The following is a 21379-nucleotide window of genomic DNA, read 5'->3' on the forward strand; positions in this document are numbered from 1 at the left end:
ATTTATGTAGTTTAAGATAAGAAGTTTGAATTTGAATTTTTAACTAATTCCTCAAATCTCTCACTCAATCTCCAGCATCTAGGACTCAAATTATAGATAATTTTTTTAAAAAAAAATTAATGGATAACTTTAACTTGACTCATTATTATCTCTGATTTTGTTCATGCAACACTTAATTAAAAGATCCTTATCAATTATGTTTTATGATATAAAATTTGTATTCACTTAACAAAAGGTTCCAAACATAAAATAAAGATTGCTTAAGAACTTAATTACTTATTAGACCTTACTTCCAGAAAAATCTTTGAGATGTATCTTACGAATATAGATACTAGAAATGATTTAGAAAAGCCCTCTACGATCTCTCCGACACTAGTTCAGGAGTAATGTTTCGTAAATCAAATGAAAGGGTATATTTAGAACGATAAAAAGATATATGCTCAAATATGCATGCATAAATATGTATCATCTGTGTATGCAGGAAAATAAGTTGAGACGTGATCTGATTCACAGAAAAACTTTCTATTTACTTTACAAAGAGATACACTGACGTTTTAACCCTGTCAGTTGTTGTCAGATTGGCTCGGCAACTAATGGCGTTTTAACTTCTTCGGTGTAAATTTTTACAGGAAAAAATAAAATAAAATAAAAACATAACCTGCTTCTGGAGAGATTGGTGTAATATTTTACAATATATATACTTCCTCAAGCTGACTCCGTATAGCCGTCACTTGCTCTTGTGTTTCAGTGCTTCTATGATTGGTGATTCTATCCATTGATCTCAGTTTTGTCTTCAGATTTATCTTTGTTATCTTCAACGGCCCTTGCAATATCGTTATCCCTGCTTGCCTCGGATATGTCCATACCATTCTCCTGAACAATTGACTTTCCAGGATCCTCGGTTTATTCTCTGTCATCTGAACTATTAATTTCCCCTTCTGGCTGCGATGGGATGGTGACATTAACTTCAATATCTCTGATGGATTCTGAGTTTGTAACCTCCACTGCCTTAAGTGGTTCCATGATATCCTCTTGTCTATCTAATCTTTGAGATTCGTCTTCACTGTCTTGTACATGCTTGAACTTCTCGTTGCTGATAAATTCACTCATCTCTGATTCATTCACATTATGAATAGAGTCAGCTGCAGAGTCCTGCAAATGAGGAATATACAGTCCCGGTCAATATCACAGGGAAATGAGTAGCGAATTTTAGTGTGCTTGCATTTCTTGATGTCTTTGTACAATAAAGACAAGAATTTTGTCAAAAGAAACATAAATTTTTCGAAAAAGAATTCTAAGCAAATAATAATACTGGAATGAACTTGCTGGAAAGGAGTTGCTAGCTAGTATTCAATATATACCTGAGAAAGCAATAGAGAATAACTTATTTTCAAGAGACAGGAAAAATGACAGCGTACCAAAATCCATGCTCTATTTAATTTCAAGAATAAGAGGAAAAAGAAAAGAAATGTTAATCTTTACAACTGGAGTACCATTTCATGGCAGCTTCAGAAGCTAAACCACCTCCATCCCCACCTTCAAGCACTCGTTTTAGCAGCAGAACGAGTTACAAGGAAAAACACTATTTAAAAGCATCGTATTACCTTTGCTTCAAGAGTCACTAAGATATTGTCTTCATCAACAGCTGGTGTGGATGGGTTAAGGACAGCCTTTTGATCAATTAAATCTTTAGGGTCACCATGGACATCCTTAGTGGTTTCTGAGGAGACAACAGCCTCTCCTGGCTTTAACAAGTCTTCAATTTCCTGGTCTGCTATTTGTGTTCCAAACTCATCAGTTTCCTTGCTGGTTCTTGAATTATCAACTTCCTCGATTGCTTGAGATGATGCGAGAATTGTTTCATTTTCAGTTAAGACTCCAGGACTGTACTCATGGCCTTCAAGGGAAGTAATATTGGCTGGTTTTAGTGGTTCCACAAATATCTCATGTCCAGTTGAAAATTGAGGTTCACCTTCACTGCCTTCAAAAGACTTTAACTTCTCCAAATATTCGTTCTTATTTATTGATGGATCACTAACATCACTGATGTGATTGACTTCTCCTGCAACATCTCTTGGAGGATTTGTTGACTCCTATTCAATGAAACATAGGTTAGTTTGTCTTAGTATTATTTTTTCTTGCTAAAAGTTTGTTAAGAAAATTCTTTCGTGCGGAATTTACAAGAAAAAAGGAAAAATTGCAGTAAAAATATCCATCGCGTTAAGATGGAACAAGTGCAGTGATGAGCAGAACAATGTAAGGAACTTAATAATCTTATGACATGTTACTACCTCCTTTTCTACTATAACTCCAGGAACTTTTGAACTGACATGCTCCTCGTCTGGTTTTGATAAGTTAACGCTTGCTTCATTGTCCACAAGTCTTGCAGATGCACCTTCAAGATGATCAGCAGTTTGGGGTTCTTCAAGTGGTTTTGACAGTTCTACAGAAGCCTCGTTACTGATCAATGTTTCTGATTCGTATTCTAAGTTTTTCCTAGATTTTAAATTCTCCATGGTTTGCTCATCATCAAGCACCGATCCATTCATGTTCTCCATGTCAATGGCTTCTTCAGTACACTTCCCTTGAGTGTCATATGGTTCCTGCTCGATAATGATGCATCTAGTTCAGATATCTTGTTAAAATAGGCCTTTCTGCCTCTATACTAATGTCAAAACAACTGTTGTATGCATGCATGCGAGAGAGGAGAATGGATCATTTAAACTTACAAGGATTCAATCACAGTAGCAAGTAGTAGAAGATGATATGTGAAAAAATAAATATACGTGAAAGCAATTTTACTGGATTCCCTTCATAAAAATAAACCCTAATTTTGTTTCTGCTTCAAAGTATCACTGACCTCAGATTTTTCAGATTTTCTATCAATAGACGGGTGATCTATTGAATCATTTACCACAAGACTGGTATCCTGAGTTGCGGTCATAAGTAAATTTTCCTCCATATCAGTGGCCACCAGTTGACTGAAATCTGATGAAGAACCTATATCTGCTGGGATCCTGTATGCTAAAACAGACTTTGGAGACGAGGATAAACTTGAATTGTTAGAAACTTGTTCAACCACAAATTCTGGCAGGGTGGCTGGTGTAGTTGGATCAATAAAGGGTTGGTTTACCACAGAAACTCCAACTTCTATTGTGCTTTGATCTTCTTTACCGCCTTGAGTTGATGTCGGGTTGTCTTCAGCTTCGACTGGCATTAAAATGCTCTGAATGTCTGAATCTTCTGTCAGCCTTTCAGAATCTCGGTCGACATCTTTGAAGTCTTCAACACGATCCTTAATTTGAACTGGTGGGTCATTCGCATTGTTGATGTTTGCCTCCTCTCTAAACTTCTCAGGAGAATTCAATGATTTACTCTCTATATGATTGCTAGATTCTGAATTACTTTCCACAGCTGGTTGTGACAAATCACCTATGACTGCTTGCATGACTCTTTCAGCTCCACTATCTCTTTCTTCATTTGATTTCGCGTCTTCTAAGTGATCACTTATGAGGAACGTTGAATCATTTACAGTGTAAGTTGCGTCACCTATGCCCCCTACATACTTCTCAGAGTTAAACAATGATTCGATCTTGATATTGCTATTAGATGTTGAATTATTTCCCTCAGCTGGTTCTGATAGATTGCCTAAAACTTCTTGCATAATGGAGTTTTCAGCTTCAACATGTCTGTTTTCATTTGACTTCAAATATTCCCTATCATCGTATGTGACTGTTTCATTTGCATCGCAATTCGTTTTCTTCTCTTCTGCAGAATTCCCAGAAGCACTCAGTGATTCCTGTTTTATTTACGGAGTAGCAAAGATGAGTCCAACAGCTTTTTTCTAATTATTTTCTTAATTTAGAGAAGGATGAATTGGCATATAAAAACTATTAAGTTCTAATATGCTGAAAGATCGTTGAAGAATTGATTCACTAAGGCTGTAAATTGGATAGACAATAAGCACAACAATAAATTGTTTACCAGAGTATTAGTTATAGATTTGTTTCTTCACTAAAAGCTATCAGAAGATTAGCGTGCACACATAAAACAGAAATTGTAATTTAATCCAAGTTCATTCACAAACCATAACCATATATAACACTCTATTATATCATTAAAATTGATAACTGACCTGCGGTTCCGGAAAGTACACTTCAGAAAGCGAGTGAGCCATTGAACCCTCCATCAATCGCGTTCCTTCCAGGGAATGTTCAGGTGGAACTACATCAGAAGAATTAGAAGGCCTCTCCTCCCTTACTTCTTCAACTTCGTCCACGTCAGAAGCATTAGAAGGCCTCTGCTCCCTGACTTCATCAACTTCGTCCTTGACATGATTAGATAGTTTAGGATCAATTTTCATTGAATGGGCTTGATCCTCTTGAGATATTTCAGCTCTTGAAGATGATAACGGCCACATTGATGATGAAATTGGATTCTCGGGTTCGTCCCAGACCCTTGAGAACTCTACTTCTGTCATACCCTCTTCCCCTTCCTCGTATATTCGTCCAGGTGCCTTTCCATGTTCTTGAACTTTTGGTGCAAGTGGTGAAGAACCCCAAAGTTCTTCACTCCCAGAAGTGAATTCCTTCTCGCTATCCCCATCATAAATCAAGGACTCGTCATCACTGGATGAAGCAGTTCCATCTTCAGGGGGTGAACCAATTTCTGAGACCTCCACTTGCATGTCAGAAGCTATGGAGTGATTAGGGGTATGCCCAGGCTTGAGCTTGTAAAAGAAATGTTCCTCCATTCTCGTGTTGTCAATTGCAGAAGGGCTGGAATCATATGAAGGTTCAGCTACAACTCTAGCCTTAGGAACTGGACAAGGGAGAGAGTTCGGTGCCCGATCATAAAACACCTCGGGAAATTTGAACGTTGTCGGTTGTATACTTTCTGAATTTTCAGCTGTCTTAGCATTAAGAATGTCTTCTGCAGAAGAAGATGGGTTTGACAAAATTTCCTTGTCCTTGATCGCATTCGCATCTTTGTTCATTTGAATATCACTCCCGTTGCCTAAACTTGGATCCTTGTAATGAGATTGCTCCATCTTCTCACCTATGAGTTTGATCCTGGTGGTTCCAACTTCTCTATCCCGTTCCTGTTTGTCATCTACCTGGTTGGAAGATTGGGGTTCTTCTGTCACAAGATCAGTAACACTTAAGTTACGGCGCAAGGTTTCACCACCCTGGAATAATAAACGATCAACCAGCCGATCATGATTTCCCTTGCCTGCATAAAAAGTTTATCGATTCAGCCTTAGTAGCAGAAGTTTGTAGTATATTCTTCTTGGTTGCTGAAGAATGTAAAACAGGGGTTTTTCTTACCTGATTGCATTTTAGGTCTAGAATATCCTCTGCCCTCGTGTTGACCTTGCCTGTTATCCTGGAAAGAATTTCCCAAAGAGAAGCTCTCATGCCTGCGGAAGGGAAATTCTTTCTGGTGATCTGCCATAAATTCTTCGTGGAAACTGTCAGCCATTAGATTAGGTTTTTCTTCATGTGGTTCGTATGGAAGGTCAAATGGATTTTTGGTTGGTAACAAAATGGAAGGGGCTGAACCGGGTATTTGATCATCTGAACTCTTAGAAACGTGGAAAGTGTTGCTTCTGGCCACCATAACGGGATGCCTTGGACCTGAACCGGCAATACTATTCATTTTGAACGACTTTCTTGCTTTGCGTCTTGCAATTAGGATCTCCAGCCTCCTATTTCTTTCCATCTCAGAATTCCCAAGATCCATGACATTCTTTTGATCATACTCGGTCCATTGTACAGCGTTTTCCTTACCCTTTTCTGATTCTTCTTCTTCATCATCATCATCTGCTTCGGAGCTTGAGCTCTCCAGCTCCACCTCACCACCAACTTGAAGTTTTGTAGGCTGCTCATTAAAGCCATCACACGAGACAGCATCAGGATTTGGCGCCTGGCCGAGTTCTGAAATATTCTCACCGATGGACACATTGTGAGAGGAACTTTCTCCGCTGCTCAAAGCTCGGCTTTCTTTCTCCTCCATGATTATTTTTGGTTTTTCTTCGGCCAAGGTAGTTCTGCCAATCAATTCATCATTTGAAATCATGGGGGAAACCATATCCTTTTCCTCTTTAACAGCATGTGTATCCGATTCGTCATTGTTCTTGTTGACATTTCTCTGCAACAGTCTCCGAGATTCAATAGAAGAGACCCCGTGTTCCTTCCTCTCATCCCCATGTTGGATTTTGGGACGTTGTGTATTCAAACAATAATGGATAAAAACAGCAGTGCAGCCAAGAAATGGTACAGAGTAAATCAAGAAAAAGAATACTGAAGGAAGAAACAGGTATAAAATCAGCAAGGATATCAAAACACCTGAAGCAAAGGGATATTTTTGTGCCAATGCAGTACAAGTATTTATGGAAAATTTAACAACTCTCCACATGAAAGCTTGAAATTCCTTTGCATCCATTTTTATCCCTAAACAGCCTACAAGGAATCAAAGAGATTGAAATTAATTTGAATGTGCAATTCACAAGCTGCCTCTAATTATTGGCAGTTTTCAGACTTTTAAGAATATATTAGAGATATTAACAGATCACCATTTCAAGTACAGTCGGATCAACCAGATATCGATGGCCACCAAAACAAAATGAAGGATTCAAGTCAATCTTATGATCCAAAAAAAATCGGGCTTGACAAAGAGAGGTCAGCTGTATCCAAGAATGACAACCAAGAAAAAACTTTTATTTGTTCATTTTTAGATATATTTGGTTGGTTGTGAGCTCTGAGAGATCCTTTTATTTTGGAAATTCACTTCTGTTCTTCTCTTCCTCCTCCTTGTTCTTGGTGGAATAAAAAATGCTATACTCATTTCATTCATAATGTTGATTTTTTTATATCTTGAGATCAAAAGCCATTGTGTTTAGTTTTACTTGTTAGAGATATTGCATGCATGTTCTTTTATACATGTTTTTGCTTGACTTAATATGTATGAAGTTTATTAATTAAATATACATTTAATGTAATTTTAGTTTGTTATAAAAAAAAAATGGATAGATACATTACTTCTATCTGATAAGACTAATTCATAAACTTATTTTTGTTGAACAAATACATAGAATATCGCAATTTATAATTCGATAATTAGGTAATATTCGTGTAATCACAATATACAATAAACATATTAAGTTCAATGTTTTGAAAAAGAAAAAAGAATGCCTTTATAAATTATTATTTTGTTAATTAATGTATAAATTATTAATTTATTGATTTATTGATTAAATAATAAATTTTTATGGTTCCCAAGATATTAATTTATTGAGGTTTAGTTATATACTAGATAGAGGCTTGCTCTATGTTGCGGATCCGCGCTAAGTTTTTATAAAATATTTAGGCACAACAAGTGTATTTAAAAAAGAACAAAAATTTAACAACTCGGGTTATAGCTTTGACTAACCATTTAGTCTTGGAAAAATTTAGTCAAAACCTATTAACATTTTTCTTTTTAGAAAAGAAACAATGTCATTTTTACATATTTATAAAATAAATAAAAGGTTGACCTAGATTAAACCACCTGACTCAAGCCTTAAGGCTTGCTCCAAGTTTATCCCCAAGTCTGGTTTGATAAATGTGTGATAGATAACTCTGACACAAGTCATTAGAATTGAAGCATCATACATGAAAAAGAAAAAAAGTTCAATCCTTAACAAATTAAATGCCGAAGGATATAGTTAGGAAAAAAATCAATAAAACAAAAGATATAAAATAAAAAAATAGCAATCTCGACCTGGTAGTTTGACTCTTAACTCAAGTGATTTGAGGCCTCGATCGGGTCATGTTCTAATAAAAATAAAAAGGAGGGTTGAGTCAGTATAATCCAAACAAAAAATAGATTTGACCCACAACCCAATCAACCAACATGACCTGGTTCAACTTGCTTAGCTCGCGGTCCTAGACTTGCCTCGGGTCAATCTCAAGATGGGTTTAAAAGCTACACCATGAATAACTTTTAAAACTCGTGACATGGGTTATTATACCAGAAACATTATATATGCAAAAAATAAGAAGTTCAATCCTCAAGAAACTAAATATTGAATAATAAAATAATAAAAAAAATTACACAAGAATTTAAAATAAAAGGTAGCAATTAAAAGAATAAGGGTGAAAAACAAATAGAGGGCAAGAACAATTCTTTGATTGGAGGGTTAAGTTAAAACAAAAACATAAGAAAATGGCTAAAAAAATCATAAGTATAAGGACTAAATTAAAAAAAATAAGAACTGAGAATGAAATAATAAACAAAAAGAAAACAACTTTTTTTTATTGGGAAAGAGAGAGGAAAAAAAAAAAGTAAAAACAAAAAGTCAATCGGCAACAAGCCGCCACACCATCAACATTAGGCATTGCACCAAATTACCCTTAATATAGTGGGAAGGCTTGTTTGTTTATCAAGAGGTGCAATCCATACACTGAAGCATGATAAGCATGCGTGAACATATTTATTAATTAAAAAAATTATATTTACGGAAACAAATATCAAATTACCCTCTATATTTATGAGATTTGTAATACATCCTATTTGAGAATATCAAAAGGCCCAAAGCCTGAGGTTGATACTTATTGGCTACAAGGGAAAATTTGACTTTTTATTGTTTAAATAAAAACAAAAAGTCTAGAATACCCTTTGCTAACCATTTTAATTTTTTAAAAAATTAATAATAATTAAGTTATTTTAATATTTAAAAATTATGAAAAAGATATATACATATAAATAGCATCTTTAAATAATTAATATATCGTGTAAAAAGATTAAAATACCCTTAAAATCATGATTATTTAGATATTTAGAATAGATAAAAGTATCACTTTAAAAAATATATATCTTTATATAATCTTTAAATATTAATATATCATTTAAAAAGATTAAAATATTCTCAAAATCAAGATTATAATTTTTTTTAGAGAGGATAAAGGCGATGAATAGAAAAATATATCTAACTTGCTTTCTGTTCTAGTTATTTCTTTATTATTTTATTTGGGTTGTTATAATTTTTTCCTAGCATGCCTAGGCACTCGTGGAGAATGAGGGTTTTTTATTATGAGTATTTTCTCAAAATAACACTTTCTCAAAAACCTTTGGAGAGAGTGCACAGTTCAAAAAGTTTCTGAAAAAAGAACATTTAATGAGCTGTGCTGTTAGGGACATTGCAATTATATAAACTATATTGTATCCAATAACACAATGTAATCCTATAGGTTACGTTGTTAGAAACAGTGTAACCTATTAAAATATTTTTAAAAAATTATTTTTAAAATTATGTTGGTTCTCATTGTGTCTGCTATTTCTTATTTCTCCTCCTTTTGCATTTTAAAAATACTTTTAAAAAAAATTAAATTTTTTTATTTTTTATTGATTTTAAATTAATATATTTTTAATATTTTCAAATTATTTTTATATACTGATATTAAAAATAATTTTTAAAAAATAAAAAAAATTATTAACATATATTTTAATAAAAAATTTATTTAAAAAATAACTACAATCTTACTACTAAAAAAGCTATTTCTTTTCTTTGCTGCTGCGGTCGTAAATGGCCAGATCAGGGGTCGAATATGGCCAAAAATAGGCTTAATTTCAGTCGCTCAGAAGCCACAAAACCGAGCCCAATCATTCCTCCTCCACTGAAAAATCAAAGAGTGTGGCTCTTGTTGCCTGAGCGAGTGGTGTGTCTCGCGCCATTCTCCATCACCCGCAATTCTTCCTCGCACGTGCTCACCTGCTCACAACCTCAGATAAGACAACCACATATGGACATCACCGCAGCTAAACTTTCCCCATTCTTCTATCCAGTGTCTCCCTAGAGATGTTTGGAATAGCTACAAATCAGTCCCCAAACATTACTTTTTTATAGATCTAAAAAAGTTGCGGTGCCAAGTCCAACTCACCTCCTTCGAGTTTGGTAAAAGAAGTGGTCTTTTCTTTCATCCTTTTTTGGCATCCCATTTCTTTTTTTTCTTTCATTCTCATTATTTTTTTTTAATTTTATTCTTTATTATTTGCTTGAATTTAAATTTATCTTTATAAATTATTTTAGTTTATTTTTTATAAAGTTATTACAAGTTTAAAAAAATATATATTCTAACATTTTGTTCGTGCTTGATTTTATGAGCATCTATTTTATTATCATATTATTAAGTAAAAATAATTTTATTCTTTTTTTAAAAAAAAAACAATATTCTTCAACTCATTGGAGTCCATCACCATTATCGTAAATTTGACAAATCAAGTCGTGAAGCCTAAGTTGATCCAATATATTAATGTTTTAATATTTAAAAAATCATCCTAATTGTTTTCAAAAAAAAATCAAATCATGTATTTTATCAATTGTTCGGATTACTTTTGAACTTGCTAAATAAACTAGTCATGTCAGGATAATTCTTACACGGTTTAATTTTAAACCCGAACTATATAATGAGCTAAGTTAGGAAGTTTCTAAATTGACATGTTGAGTTGAGTTTAATAATAATACCAATTAGTTTTTATGAACTAAATACTCTTTTTAGGTTTACTTTTTCTTAATTTGAGCAACAACATAACACAAACCCATAAATTAGTATATATCTAGGCAAACTCTAAATTTTCAACATATCTCTAAAACATTTGCCTATATTTCTTTAGATATAACAAGTTTATCTCTTGTTATTTGCCAGTTTTTTTCCTATAAAAACAGATATATTAATCACTTTTTATGAAAAAAGTGCTATAATACTATATTATACTATTTGTGACAAATAATATTGTTGCATTAGAGTTGAAATTCTTATTAATATATTTTAAATGTGAGAGAAAAAATAATTAAATATAGTATGATACTGATTTTTCTATTGTTTAAAAATGTGTCTTAATGGGGGTAATTTTCTATTTTATAGCCCCTGCTAACAAAACATCATAGATTCAAAAATTTGTTATATTGAGAGAAAAATCTATACATGCATATCAAATTTATATCAATTTAGTTATCATAATACTTAAATAAATATATTGAATAAAATAAATGTGTTTCTATAATAAAAACTATATACATTTTATTTTTCTGAACTAACAAAAAAAAACCAATTTCAATTCATGCCTTTCCTTAATCATTACTTGAAATATAATATTATAATAAAAAAAATTTATAGAGTTTAATTTTATAAATTCTAATTTTTCGGTAATGAAAATTGACATGGAGGGATACAAATGTTAAACCAAAGAAAGTTTGTGAAAAACCTAGAAATACATCAAAAGTCGGGGACTGAATTTATCTAGATGGCTGATTTGTAATTATCCATATCAATAACGATTGCACGAGGGAAATTATTAATATATAATATTCAACAGCCTTAATCTGACGCCAAATATTCAACGGTGATCTCCCCTTCCCTGCAATATATCCTCCATAGCAGGAATTTTTTTTTTCTCTCCGGCCAACAAACACGTCCCCATAATAAACACACATGTCTATCTGATTGAGTGTTTTCTTAATCTATCATGTTAAGGGTTTAGGATTTCAAAAAAAATTTATATAACAAAGCATGTCATCGATGCTCGGAACTCTAAGACCAATAACGCATATCTCTCCTACTCTTCCTCCTCCTCTTACTAAATTTCATTCAATTCGACTCCAATCCTCTAGGGTTCTCCACCACCGTTTTGCCCCAATTATTAATAATAATTGCCTCTCTTTTCCTTCAATTAATCCCAAATCCTTCAGTTTTTTATCCAACACCAAAATCAGAGACTATAAAATCTTAGCTAAATGTCAAGAAAGCGATTCCACCGAGAAAACAAGCACCGAAACCGAACCACCAAAAAATCCTCCGTCGGCGCCGTCTTCGCCGTCTAATTCGGGGTCCAAGCAGAAGAGAGAGAAGCGAGGGAAAAGCGAATGGTGGTTTTCCAAGAAGCAGAATTGGAAATGGCAACCTTTAATTCAAGCGCAAGAAATTGGTGTCTTGCTTTTGCAATTAGGGATTCTTATGTTCGTTATGCGGTTGCTCCGACCCGGAATTGCTTTGCCCGGGTCGGAGCCGACGCAACCCACTACCTTAGTCAGCGTGCCCTATAGTGAGTTTTTGAGTAAAATTAGCAGTAATCAAGTGCAGAAAGTGGAGGTTGATGGCGTTCATATAATGTTTAAGTTAAAAAACGAGGGAATTAGTAGTCAAAAGAGTGGCGGTGGTAGTAGTAGTAGTAGTGAAGTGGCTAGTAGCAAGTTTCAAGATTCGGAGTCTTTGTTAAGGAGTGTGACGCCTACGACAAAAAGGATTGTGTATACTACGACGAGACCTACTGATATTAAGACTCCTTATGAGAAGATGCTGGAGTACCAGGTGGAGTTTGGTTCGCCTGATAAGAGGTCCGGCGGATTCTTGAATTCGGCATTGGTGAGTTTTGATTAGAAATTAATTAGGAGGAATTGGTGTAAATATACTGTTTTTTTTTTTTTTTTTTAATTTCCTGTTCAAGTTTGCCGGTTGAGTTTGATGATATAACTGTTGCAAGTTTATGTGTTGCATTTAGTTTGGTTTTTAAGTACATTGCTAGAGTAGACTAGCATTGATGTTGAAAATATGAAGCAAACATCCATTCAATAGGGATTGGACGTTTGCAATCTGATTGAGAGAATCATTTTTTATCCTCAAAATTTCGTTGTCCGAGGTTTTGTTTTCCTACCAGATACTGATATGCATATGAATTGTGAAGTTATTGTTTATGGATCCTAGATTGAATCCAACATATTAAATTATAGTTTTAACAGAGTTGTCATTATTACTGGCAATTTGATAACTCTCATAGAGAATTAGCACCAATTTTTAGCTAATTGCCTCATTGTTCACGCTCTATTAGCATGATCGATCACACTTTTCTTCCTTTGATTTTACATTTTCCCCTATGCTGTTCTTGTCATCTACGTCATTTATGCTGATCATAGCTCACTAGCCCTTGTCTGCTCAAAATGGATGGTGCATGTGATATTACTTCTTCTTTTTTATTCTTTGGATGAAACTTAACTGTTATTAGAGGAAAATGAAGAGAAGAATGCTACAAGATATGGCATGGGGATAATTGCAATCATGAAATTCTAGATATTGGACTTTCAAAGTCTCATGTAATATCAGCTGATAAAACTCTTCAGCTTGGCTAAGAGCCTATTTTGCTTCTTCTTTTTAGGATGGTGCTTCGCAGGAGATCTCCTGGATGAACCAAAAAAATAGAAAAGAATCTCCCTCATTTATCTATACACTTTTCTGCAGTCATTTGTTCTCATTGCTGTGTGTTGGGCTTGTGTTGGGGGGGGGGGGGGGGGTTGCAGGTCACCTAGTGCTTTGAAAGATGGAAAGAAAAATTATCCGTTGAGGTTTTCTGCTGTGTTGTTGCAGGAGATGTTTCACTAGATGGAGATTAATATCTCTTTCTTTCTTCTGTTCCTTTCAGATAGCTTTGTTCTATGCAGCTTTGCTTGCGGGGCTTCTGCACCGTTTCCCTGTTACCTTCTCTCAGGTGCTAACTTTCATCCTACCTTTTCAATTGTCTTGAACTTTATGCAATATAGCAGGATTTTGAGTGGATCTATGCAAAGTTGTGCAGCATAAAGCTGGTCAGATTAGGAATCGCAAGTCTGGGGGCTCTGGAGGTTCAAAAGTTTCCGAGCAAGGTGAAACAATAACTTTTGCCGATGTAGCTGGTATTGATGAAGCTAAGGAAGAGCTAGAAGAAATTGTGGTGCGTTATATTGGACCTCTTTGTTAGTCCAATGGACCATCATGTCTTGCTCAGTGTTCTAAATCCTCTCTACTAATTCAGTAAAATGATCTTTACAGGCTGATGTTTACTGTACAGGAATTTCTCAGGAATCCAGACAGGTATACCAGACTTGGTGCTCGTCCTCCTCGAGGTGTTCTTCTGGTGAGTAAAGAAAGAAAAACTCTAGATTGAAGTTTATTGCATGGCAACAAGCTGACTGTTCCTCCAATCTCCAGCAAAAATCTCCCCTAATTACTTGCATATTTCAACTTTGCTGTCCTCGGTTAAAATAAACTGCATACACATCACTCCACCAATCATCTCATTGTCCTTTTCAATGTTCACCAGATTGGACAATTGACAAAGATAACATGAGAAAGTAAACTGTGAACCCAAAAAATGGAAAATTGTTGATCTCTCTAGCTGCTGTATATAGCTGTGTTTCTTTTCTTTTAAATATAAATGCTGTATTTTATCACTCTCGCACTCTGGGTCTCCCTAATTTTGTTCGTTCTCAAGTTCCTCATCCACTACCGGCATGCATGTCTTTGCTGAAATATCATTTGATGACTTGCCTGAACCAAGAGAATAAATATAAGAGACTTCAATGATTTATTCTATGGTTCAATTTTTTTGTAAGTTCAGTGAGAATTATTTTTGTCTATCTTACAGGTGGGCCTTCCTGGGACTGGTAAGACGCTTCTAGCAAAGGCTGTTGCTGGAGAAGCTGAAGTTCCCTTTATAAGTTGCTCCGCAAGTGAATTCGTAGAGTTGTATGTTGGCATGGGCGCCTCCCGTGTGAGAGATCTCTTTACCCGGGCAAAGAAGGAGGCACCATCCATAATATTTATTGATGAGGTAAGATTATGGGAATTTTTATCATGTTGGGACATTATATCTTAAAAACCAAGGATGTTTTAATGCAATTACATTTTTCCATATGCAGATAGATGCTGTGGCAAAAAGTCGTGATGGAAAATTCCGCATTGTTAGCAATGATGAAAGGGAGCAGACTTTGAATCAGTTGCTCACTGTATGCTTCTTTCTTGAAAGTATTATTCATTTCTGAAATGTTCCTGGCTATGTCACTGCCGAAGTTGAAATGTTCGAAATGCATCGCAGGAGATGGATGGGTTTGATAGCAATTCTGCTGTGATTGTTCTTGGTGCAACAAATCGCTCTGATGTGTTAGACCCTGCACTCCGCCGACCAGGAAGATTTGATCGCGTGGTTATGGTTGGTACTCTGATTCACTTACATCTTGGCACACACTTTATAGTTCAACAATAACAGATGTCACTGCTATTTGTCTCATCTCTGTCTTTAGGTGGAAACACCTGATAGAAATGGAAGAGAAGCCATTTTAAAAGTACATGTTTCCAAGAAGGAACTACCTTTAGGAGAGGATGTTGATCTCAGTGATATTGCCTCTATGACTACTGGTTTTACTGGGTATTTCCTCCCACGACTAATTTTAGATTTTGTGACTCATTTTTGGCTAAGTTAGCACGAGTGACCTTTTAATTCTTTCTTTATGCAGGGCAGATCTTGCAAATCTGGTAAATGAAGCTGCTTTGTTGGCTGGAAGGAAAAATAAAGTAGTGGTGGAGAAACTTGATTTCATTCAGGCAGTGGAGCGGGCAATAGCGGTATCTCCTCTTTTTATGATCAATTTCTTGTTCTCTGGTGCTGCTTTCCTAATTTGATTTATAGTTTAGACATTTTTATCTGTTGACAAGACATTGACAATTGATAATGATTTAACCTCTCTCATGATTTAGTTCCTTTTGGTGACTTATGACAGTTATTTAAAACTCCCAAAAATACATGTAGGACACCTGTGGAAAGTTTTTGAGTGAATTTTACCTTGTTTTTCAATGGCCACTGTGTTTATATGTGTTCACACTTGGTGTTAATGAGGTAAAAGCCAATATTAATTCAACAAGAAAAAATCAAGATATGCTGTCTGTTCTGTGTTGAAAGATTGATAGATGAATTGGGGTTTTACTAAAGGAAGTTTTCTAGGGTTGTGATGGAGCAATTTAATATGATACATGATGCTTACAATATCAAAGGATACGAGATTCTATGCTGCACTTTTGGATTTTCTCAAAGCATCTCAACCAAGGTCCATGGGCATTACATATGGAAGCAGGGTTGCAGTTAAGCACTTGAAATCTCTGCTGAACTGTCCTGGCATTGAAAAAAAAATTACATAACTATATGGATTTTGGGATTTCTTGCAACCACGAATTTAAGACTCCCCTGAAATGGGAAATGAAACCGTGCAGGATATTTAATAAGACCTACTTACATCAGTAGACCATATCTAAGAGCCAATAAAAAATAACCCAGCTGATAGCTGTGGATATAATTTTCAAAGTACTCATGACCTATAAAATTTAAGAAAACTTCAACAAAAATAAACAACCAACATGCTTAGCTAAGTATATATAAAATAGGACTCCGTGCTAATTCAACAAGACTGGAGAAGGTCCCTAGAGGCCCTACAGTTAATTTGGAGATGTTAAAGGCCCTTTGTCCTGCAACAATTGGATTCTGATTTTGCTGCTTTTATGTATCTTCAAGTGCTTTGGGCCTGTATATAATGTTGTCTTCCACAAGCTCAGAGAGCATTTTCCAGTGCACTTGCTTATCTTTGTATTAGTCCTAGCTCCTCTGTTTTGCAAGTTTTAATCGTACCATGCTCTTATCTATTCAGTGCACATGTTGTGCTTTCATTGTGGTGAGTTTGTGCCTAAGTTACCACATGTCCTCCCTTCCCTCACTCCTTAATGGCCAATAAGATTCAGTTATAATTGAAAAGGGAGTTTGTAAACCTTGAGTATAATGAAAGAACTGAACCAATCATTTGTTTTCATAGGGCATTGAGAAGAAGACTGTCAGGTTGCAAGGAAGTGAGAAGGCTGTGGTTGCACGCCATGAAGCTGGTCATGCAGTAGTAGGTACTGCTGTTGCTAATATCCTTACTGGACAGCCACGTGTTGAGGTAAACATCACAGGAACACTTTTACTGATTGGTGTAAGTTTATTTGTCATTAGTGAGGCTGCATCCACGGGAATTATGCCACCCTTAATGGCATGTCCATACTGTGTCATATTGTCATGTGCTCGAGGAGATTACTTGAGCTCAAAAGCATTGTTATCATTGATTGCTCACTGCATTTTCTATTTTCTCATGTCTGATTTTCTAATTGGGCTGGAATAGGGACTTTCATGGAGAAATTTTTTATATATGGAATCCTGGGATATCCAAATCCTATCAGCTGTTTATATACTTAATTCTAAAGTAGTCATTGAATTGAACAATCAAATGAGAGACTTTTTTTCTGAACTTCTAGGAAGAAAAACGGATGGAAGTAAATACTTTTAACACTACTAATATCAAAATTAGTGGATTCTATTTTATTAGAACTTCTGCCTGGATTTTCTTGGGCATATGAACTTACATAAAGTCAGAAATGAGACATCATATTTAGACTACTTATAATTTTCCGAATGGTATATAGAATAGACAGTAACAATTACATCTTTGCATATCATTAGAAGTTGAGCATATTACCAAGGTCAGGAGGGGCATTGGGCTTTACTTATATACCACCAACAAACGAGGATAGATATTTACTCTTCATTGATGAGTTGCGTGGCCGCTTGGTTACTCTTCTCGGAGGACGGGCAGCAGAAGAAGTTGTGTATTCAGGTCGTGTCTCAACTGGTGCCCTGGATGATATTCGGCGGGCTACTGATATTGCATACAAGGCAGTAGCTGAATATGGTCTTAATCAGACCATAGGTCCTGTGTCTTTAGCAACACTTTCTGGAGGAGGGATGGATGACTCTGGAGCTGCTCCATGGGGAAGGGATCAGGTGCGGTGTTATTTAAAGTTTGTTTCCTTCATCTCATGTAGTATGGTTAAAAACTGACATGAAATTGATTGCCACAGGGGCATCTTGTTGATCTTGTTCAAGGAGAAGTGAGAGCATTGCTGCTATCTGCCCTTGATGTAGCACTTTCCGTTGTGCGTGCTAATCCAACTGTCTTGGAGGGACTTGGTGCCTATCTGGAAGGTAATGATTGACGCTAGCTAAATTCAGTACCATAGTGTTTGGTGCATTATGTTATTGATGCATTGCCAAGTTGGAGTCCATCAATTGCCACAAATTCTTTCTAGCAGTCCTTTTAATATGCCAATACCATTGACAATGGTTGATCTTAAAACTGTGAAACTGCTTAGCTGGTATGGCGTGTACCTTTCCTCAATGCATTGCATGAGATACATAGTTTGTATTTGCTGTTAGATACCATCCAGGGTGCCCAGCCCACAGAAGTTGATGTAGGTTAGATTCTGGGTTTGCATATTGAATTTTTTATGATACTGGGTTGCTGTAAATTCGGTGTTTGTTGTGTTTCGAAGAGTTCCTACCTGTAATTTCCATAATGTCCTGGCATTTACTCTTTTTCAACGGCTTGGTCAGAGAAAGAGAAAGTAGAAGGCAAAGAGCTGCAAGAGTGGTTGAAGTTGGTAGTTGCTCCAAAAGAGCTCGCGCTCTTTGTCAAAGGCAAGCAAGAATCCCTTCTCCCACTGCAAGCAGGCTCCTAATGAACAATGGTTGTGTTCTCAGCTCTTCATTATCAGGCAAAAGATGGAGCTAGCCTGTAGCGCCCCCAGCCACTATAATATTGATGAACTTAGTGGCATTATCTTTGAGCTCACCCCTACAGCATTTTATATTTCAATGAGGTAAATTTTTGGCGTCATTTTAATATTTACTGGTCCACGGGCAGAAGGAATGGTGGAAAGCTGCAGATCTGCCGCTGCCGGAGCTTAGTCAAGTCTCTCACCATCTTGACATTACCCCCTTGTACACTACTAGTTGGTTTTGAAATCCTTTGTCCATTGGCAATTATTTCAGGTCTATGGAAATTATATCTTTTTTTATTATTATTTTTTTCAGTTGTATACATGATTATTCTGTGAAAATATATGCATGATAACAGTACCACACAAGCTGGTTTGGTAAAGGCCTGAAGAAACGTTGTGCACTGTTTTCCTCACAGGAATTATACCAAGTCATTTCTATCTTACGTACTCTTGCGTCTAAGTTTCGGGTGGAACCTCGCTGTCTAGGACCCTGGGATGTGAGGATGGAACCCATATTGAAGTGATGCTCTATGCTTTCTGTTTCACTGTAGAGAGCAACTCGATTGGTCAGGTAAATTTGTGACGAAGCTGATCTGCAGTCTAGCAAATCTAGTGTGTACGGGGAATGATAATCAGGGAAAAGACATTTAAATGGAGAACCGTTGGATGAAAAACTATAATGGGTTCTCGACGAGCCAACTGAATGAAAATTTCAATGTTTATGAGCCTGGAAGCTCGTTTAAGTCTCTTTTACGGTGCGTGTTTTTATTTATTTTTTTTATACATTTAAAAATTAAAAAAAATCTAAAAAAAAAATGATATATCTTTAAACAAAAAAATACTATCCGTAGCTGTAAATCTACAAGACGACTAGTCAAGTGGTGCCTAGACATCTCTGCACTTGATGATCTGTCATGTAGAGCGATGGCGATTCATCGCATTGATATTTTTCCCGAGTCTAAAATATCAGCGTTGCTTTCGGGAAATGACTCATCTTCCGTCTCTTCCTGCAGGAAAAATCCAGGAGTCTCGAGGACCACACGTCGCTGGATGCCTCTTCACGAAAATATAGGGCTTGGCTTGGGTTAAGAGTTTAATCGAGAGGTGTGTAGCAACAATTTCCTGCAATTCATTACCACGAAAAATGAATTGGAGCTTATCATGGTTTTGTCTAAAATTCATTATTTAATAATTCAGAGTTTCAAGTACTCATTGTCTCGACTCTTCAGGTTTTGGAATTTGGAGCAACTCTTCGAAGTTAAGTATTTTTCTATTATTTATCTGCTAGTTTAACTCATTGATAATTATGAAGAAAAAAAAACACATAAAATACTAAAAAATTTATTCCTTGAATTACCGTTCTACAACTTTTCAAATAAAAAATTATAAAAACATAATGATACTTTACAAAAAATAAAATAAAAATAGTATGATGAAATTGTTAATATTTTTTTATAAAAAATAACTTGACTAATTAAGTAAAGCTAATTAAGGAAATAATATAACTAAAATAACTATGCAAGAAGTCATCTGATATGCGTGTGTTTTCCGGTTGAAGAATCAAACTTGGAGTATTTCAAATACAATTAATCCCACATCTTTACTTTTGGGTATCATCAAAGCTTTAGGAAATCTTGAAAAAAAAAATCAGACTTGGGAAATATACCTGCCAAATAAAAGAAAGAATATGAAACTTATAAAAAATGGTAAATAAAATATACAAGATAACTCAGGTAGTTTTAAAAATTCACAAAATATCACATAAAATGAAAATAAATAAATAAAAACAAACGTAACCACTAATGATATTAATTATGAATGATAAACTAAAAAAAAACTACCCGACATCTACGTTAAACTAAAAAAAAAAAATTATGAATGATAAAATTATATATAAAAAATAAGCTTAGAAAAAAAACAAATCATTCAAACATAAGCGAATCTTATGAATCTAGGCTAAAATCTCAAACTCAAAACCCATTAAATTCTAGATTCAGATTAAATAAAGAAACTCAATTCCCAACCAATTCAATGTTTATTAGCCAAAGTATATTCAATAAAGAACAACAAATAATAAAAAAAAATATGAGGATCAAATTTGATAGGAAAAAAAACCTTAACAATGATGAAATTTTTTTCAAAAATATATCACAAATAAAAGAAATAGCAATTAAAAGATGAGAACTAAATTTGAAACATTAAAAAAATAAAAAGGGATGGAATTGAAAATGAATTTTAGTTTTATAAAATTTTTTTACAAAAGTTATTCCAAATATCAAGGCATGGAATTGAAGAAAAATATAAATTTAAATAATTAGCCAAAAAAACTCAACAAAAAATGAAAAAAAAAAAATTGAGATAATAAGAGTTATTTTTAAGATCAACAAAAAGTTCTACAAAAAACAAATAAAAAAATAAAACAAAGTTTTCAATTGAATAAATGTGAAAGGATGAAAAAAAAAAAAAAAGCAAAGCAAAACTAACAGAAACCTTTAAACTTGGTATACTCTTTAAAACCCGCAACCCATGAAATCTTAAACTTAAGTTCAATTAAGAAAGTTAATTCTCAACTAAGTTAATGTTAAATGATGAAATTATATAAAAAAAAAAATCAATTTGAAAAACTTGTCAGAGTAAAAAAAATAACAATCAAAAGAACAAAACTCAAATTTGATAGGTAAAAAATCCAACATGAGTATGAAATTGTAAAAAAACATAAAAATTAATCTCAAACAAAACATATAACAATCAAAAAAAATAAAATCTAATTTGAAAGATAAAAATTGAAAAGGGGTGAAATTAAAAAAAAATTATAATTTTATAAATTATTTTAAAAAATAATAAACAAAATAACACTGACCAGATGTTACGGAAAAAAAATAATAAAAGGGGTTGGTTTGAAATTTTTAAAAAGGACGACACAAAATTCAAGGTGGATAGAGGGGAGGAAATGA

The 21379-nt window shown here is 34.6% G+C and overlaps 2 protein-coding genes across 2 annotated transcripts; one reads left to right on the plus strand and one right to left on the minus strand.

The window, feature by feature from the left end:
• Positions 1 to 768: 768 nt before the first annotated feature.
• Positions 769 to 6577, minus strand: LOC118032941 (uncharacterized). Its single transcript, XM_035037750.2, is given in 7 exon segments — positions 769 to 1152; positions 1605 to 2093; positions 2292 to 2603; positions 2861 to 3799; positions 4136 to 5232; positions 5328 to 6461; positions 6568 to 6577. Coding segments are annotated over 7 exon segments (4365 nt in total).
• Positions 6578 to 11367: 4790 nt separating this feature from the next.
• On the plus strand, positions 11368 to 18805 carry LOC118032904 (ATP-dependent zinc metalloprotease FTSH 7, chloroplastic). Its single transcript, XM_035037695.2, has 13 exons — positions 11368 to 12401; positions 13453 to 13518; positions 13606 to 13740; positions 13858 to 13923; positions 14434 to 14619; positions 14708 to 14794; positions 14884 to 14997; positions 15089 to 15213; positions 15302 to 15410; positions 16646 to 16771; positions 17329 to 17649; positions 17727 to 17850; positions 18259 to 18805. Exons 1-13 carry the CDS (start codon positions 11550 to 11552, stop codon positions 18381 to 18383), a joined length of 2436 nt encoding a protein of 811 aa, XP_034893586.1. The 5' UTR covers positions 11368 to 11549; the 3' UTR covers positions 18384 to 18805.
• Positions 18806 to 21379: the final 2574 nt, after the last annotated feature.

Source organism: Populus alba, chromosome 1, assembly GCF_005239225.2.
Source record: "Populus alba chromosome 1, ASM523922v2, whole genome shotgun sequence".
Taxonomy (NCBI): Eukaryota; Viridiplantae; Streptophyta; class Magnoliopsida; order Malpighiales; family Salicaceae; genus Populus; species Populus alba.

Bases quoted from the DNA above. Each gene is read 5' to 3' on its own strand.
- LOC118032904 (XM_035037695.2), top strand. From the start codon at position 11,550: ATGTCATCGATGCTCGGAACTCTAAGACCAATAACGCATATCTCTCCT. The intron at 13,741-13,857 runs GTGCGTTATATT...TTTACTGTACAG, and splicing joins AAGAGCTAGAAGAAATTGTG to GAATTTCTCAGGAATCCAGA. The intron at 14,620-14,707 runs GTAAGATTATGG...TTCCATATGCAG, and splicing joins CCATAATATTTATTGATGAG to ATAGATGCTGTGGCAAAAAG.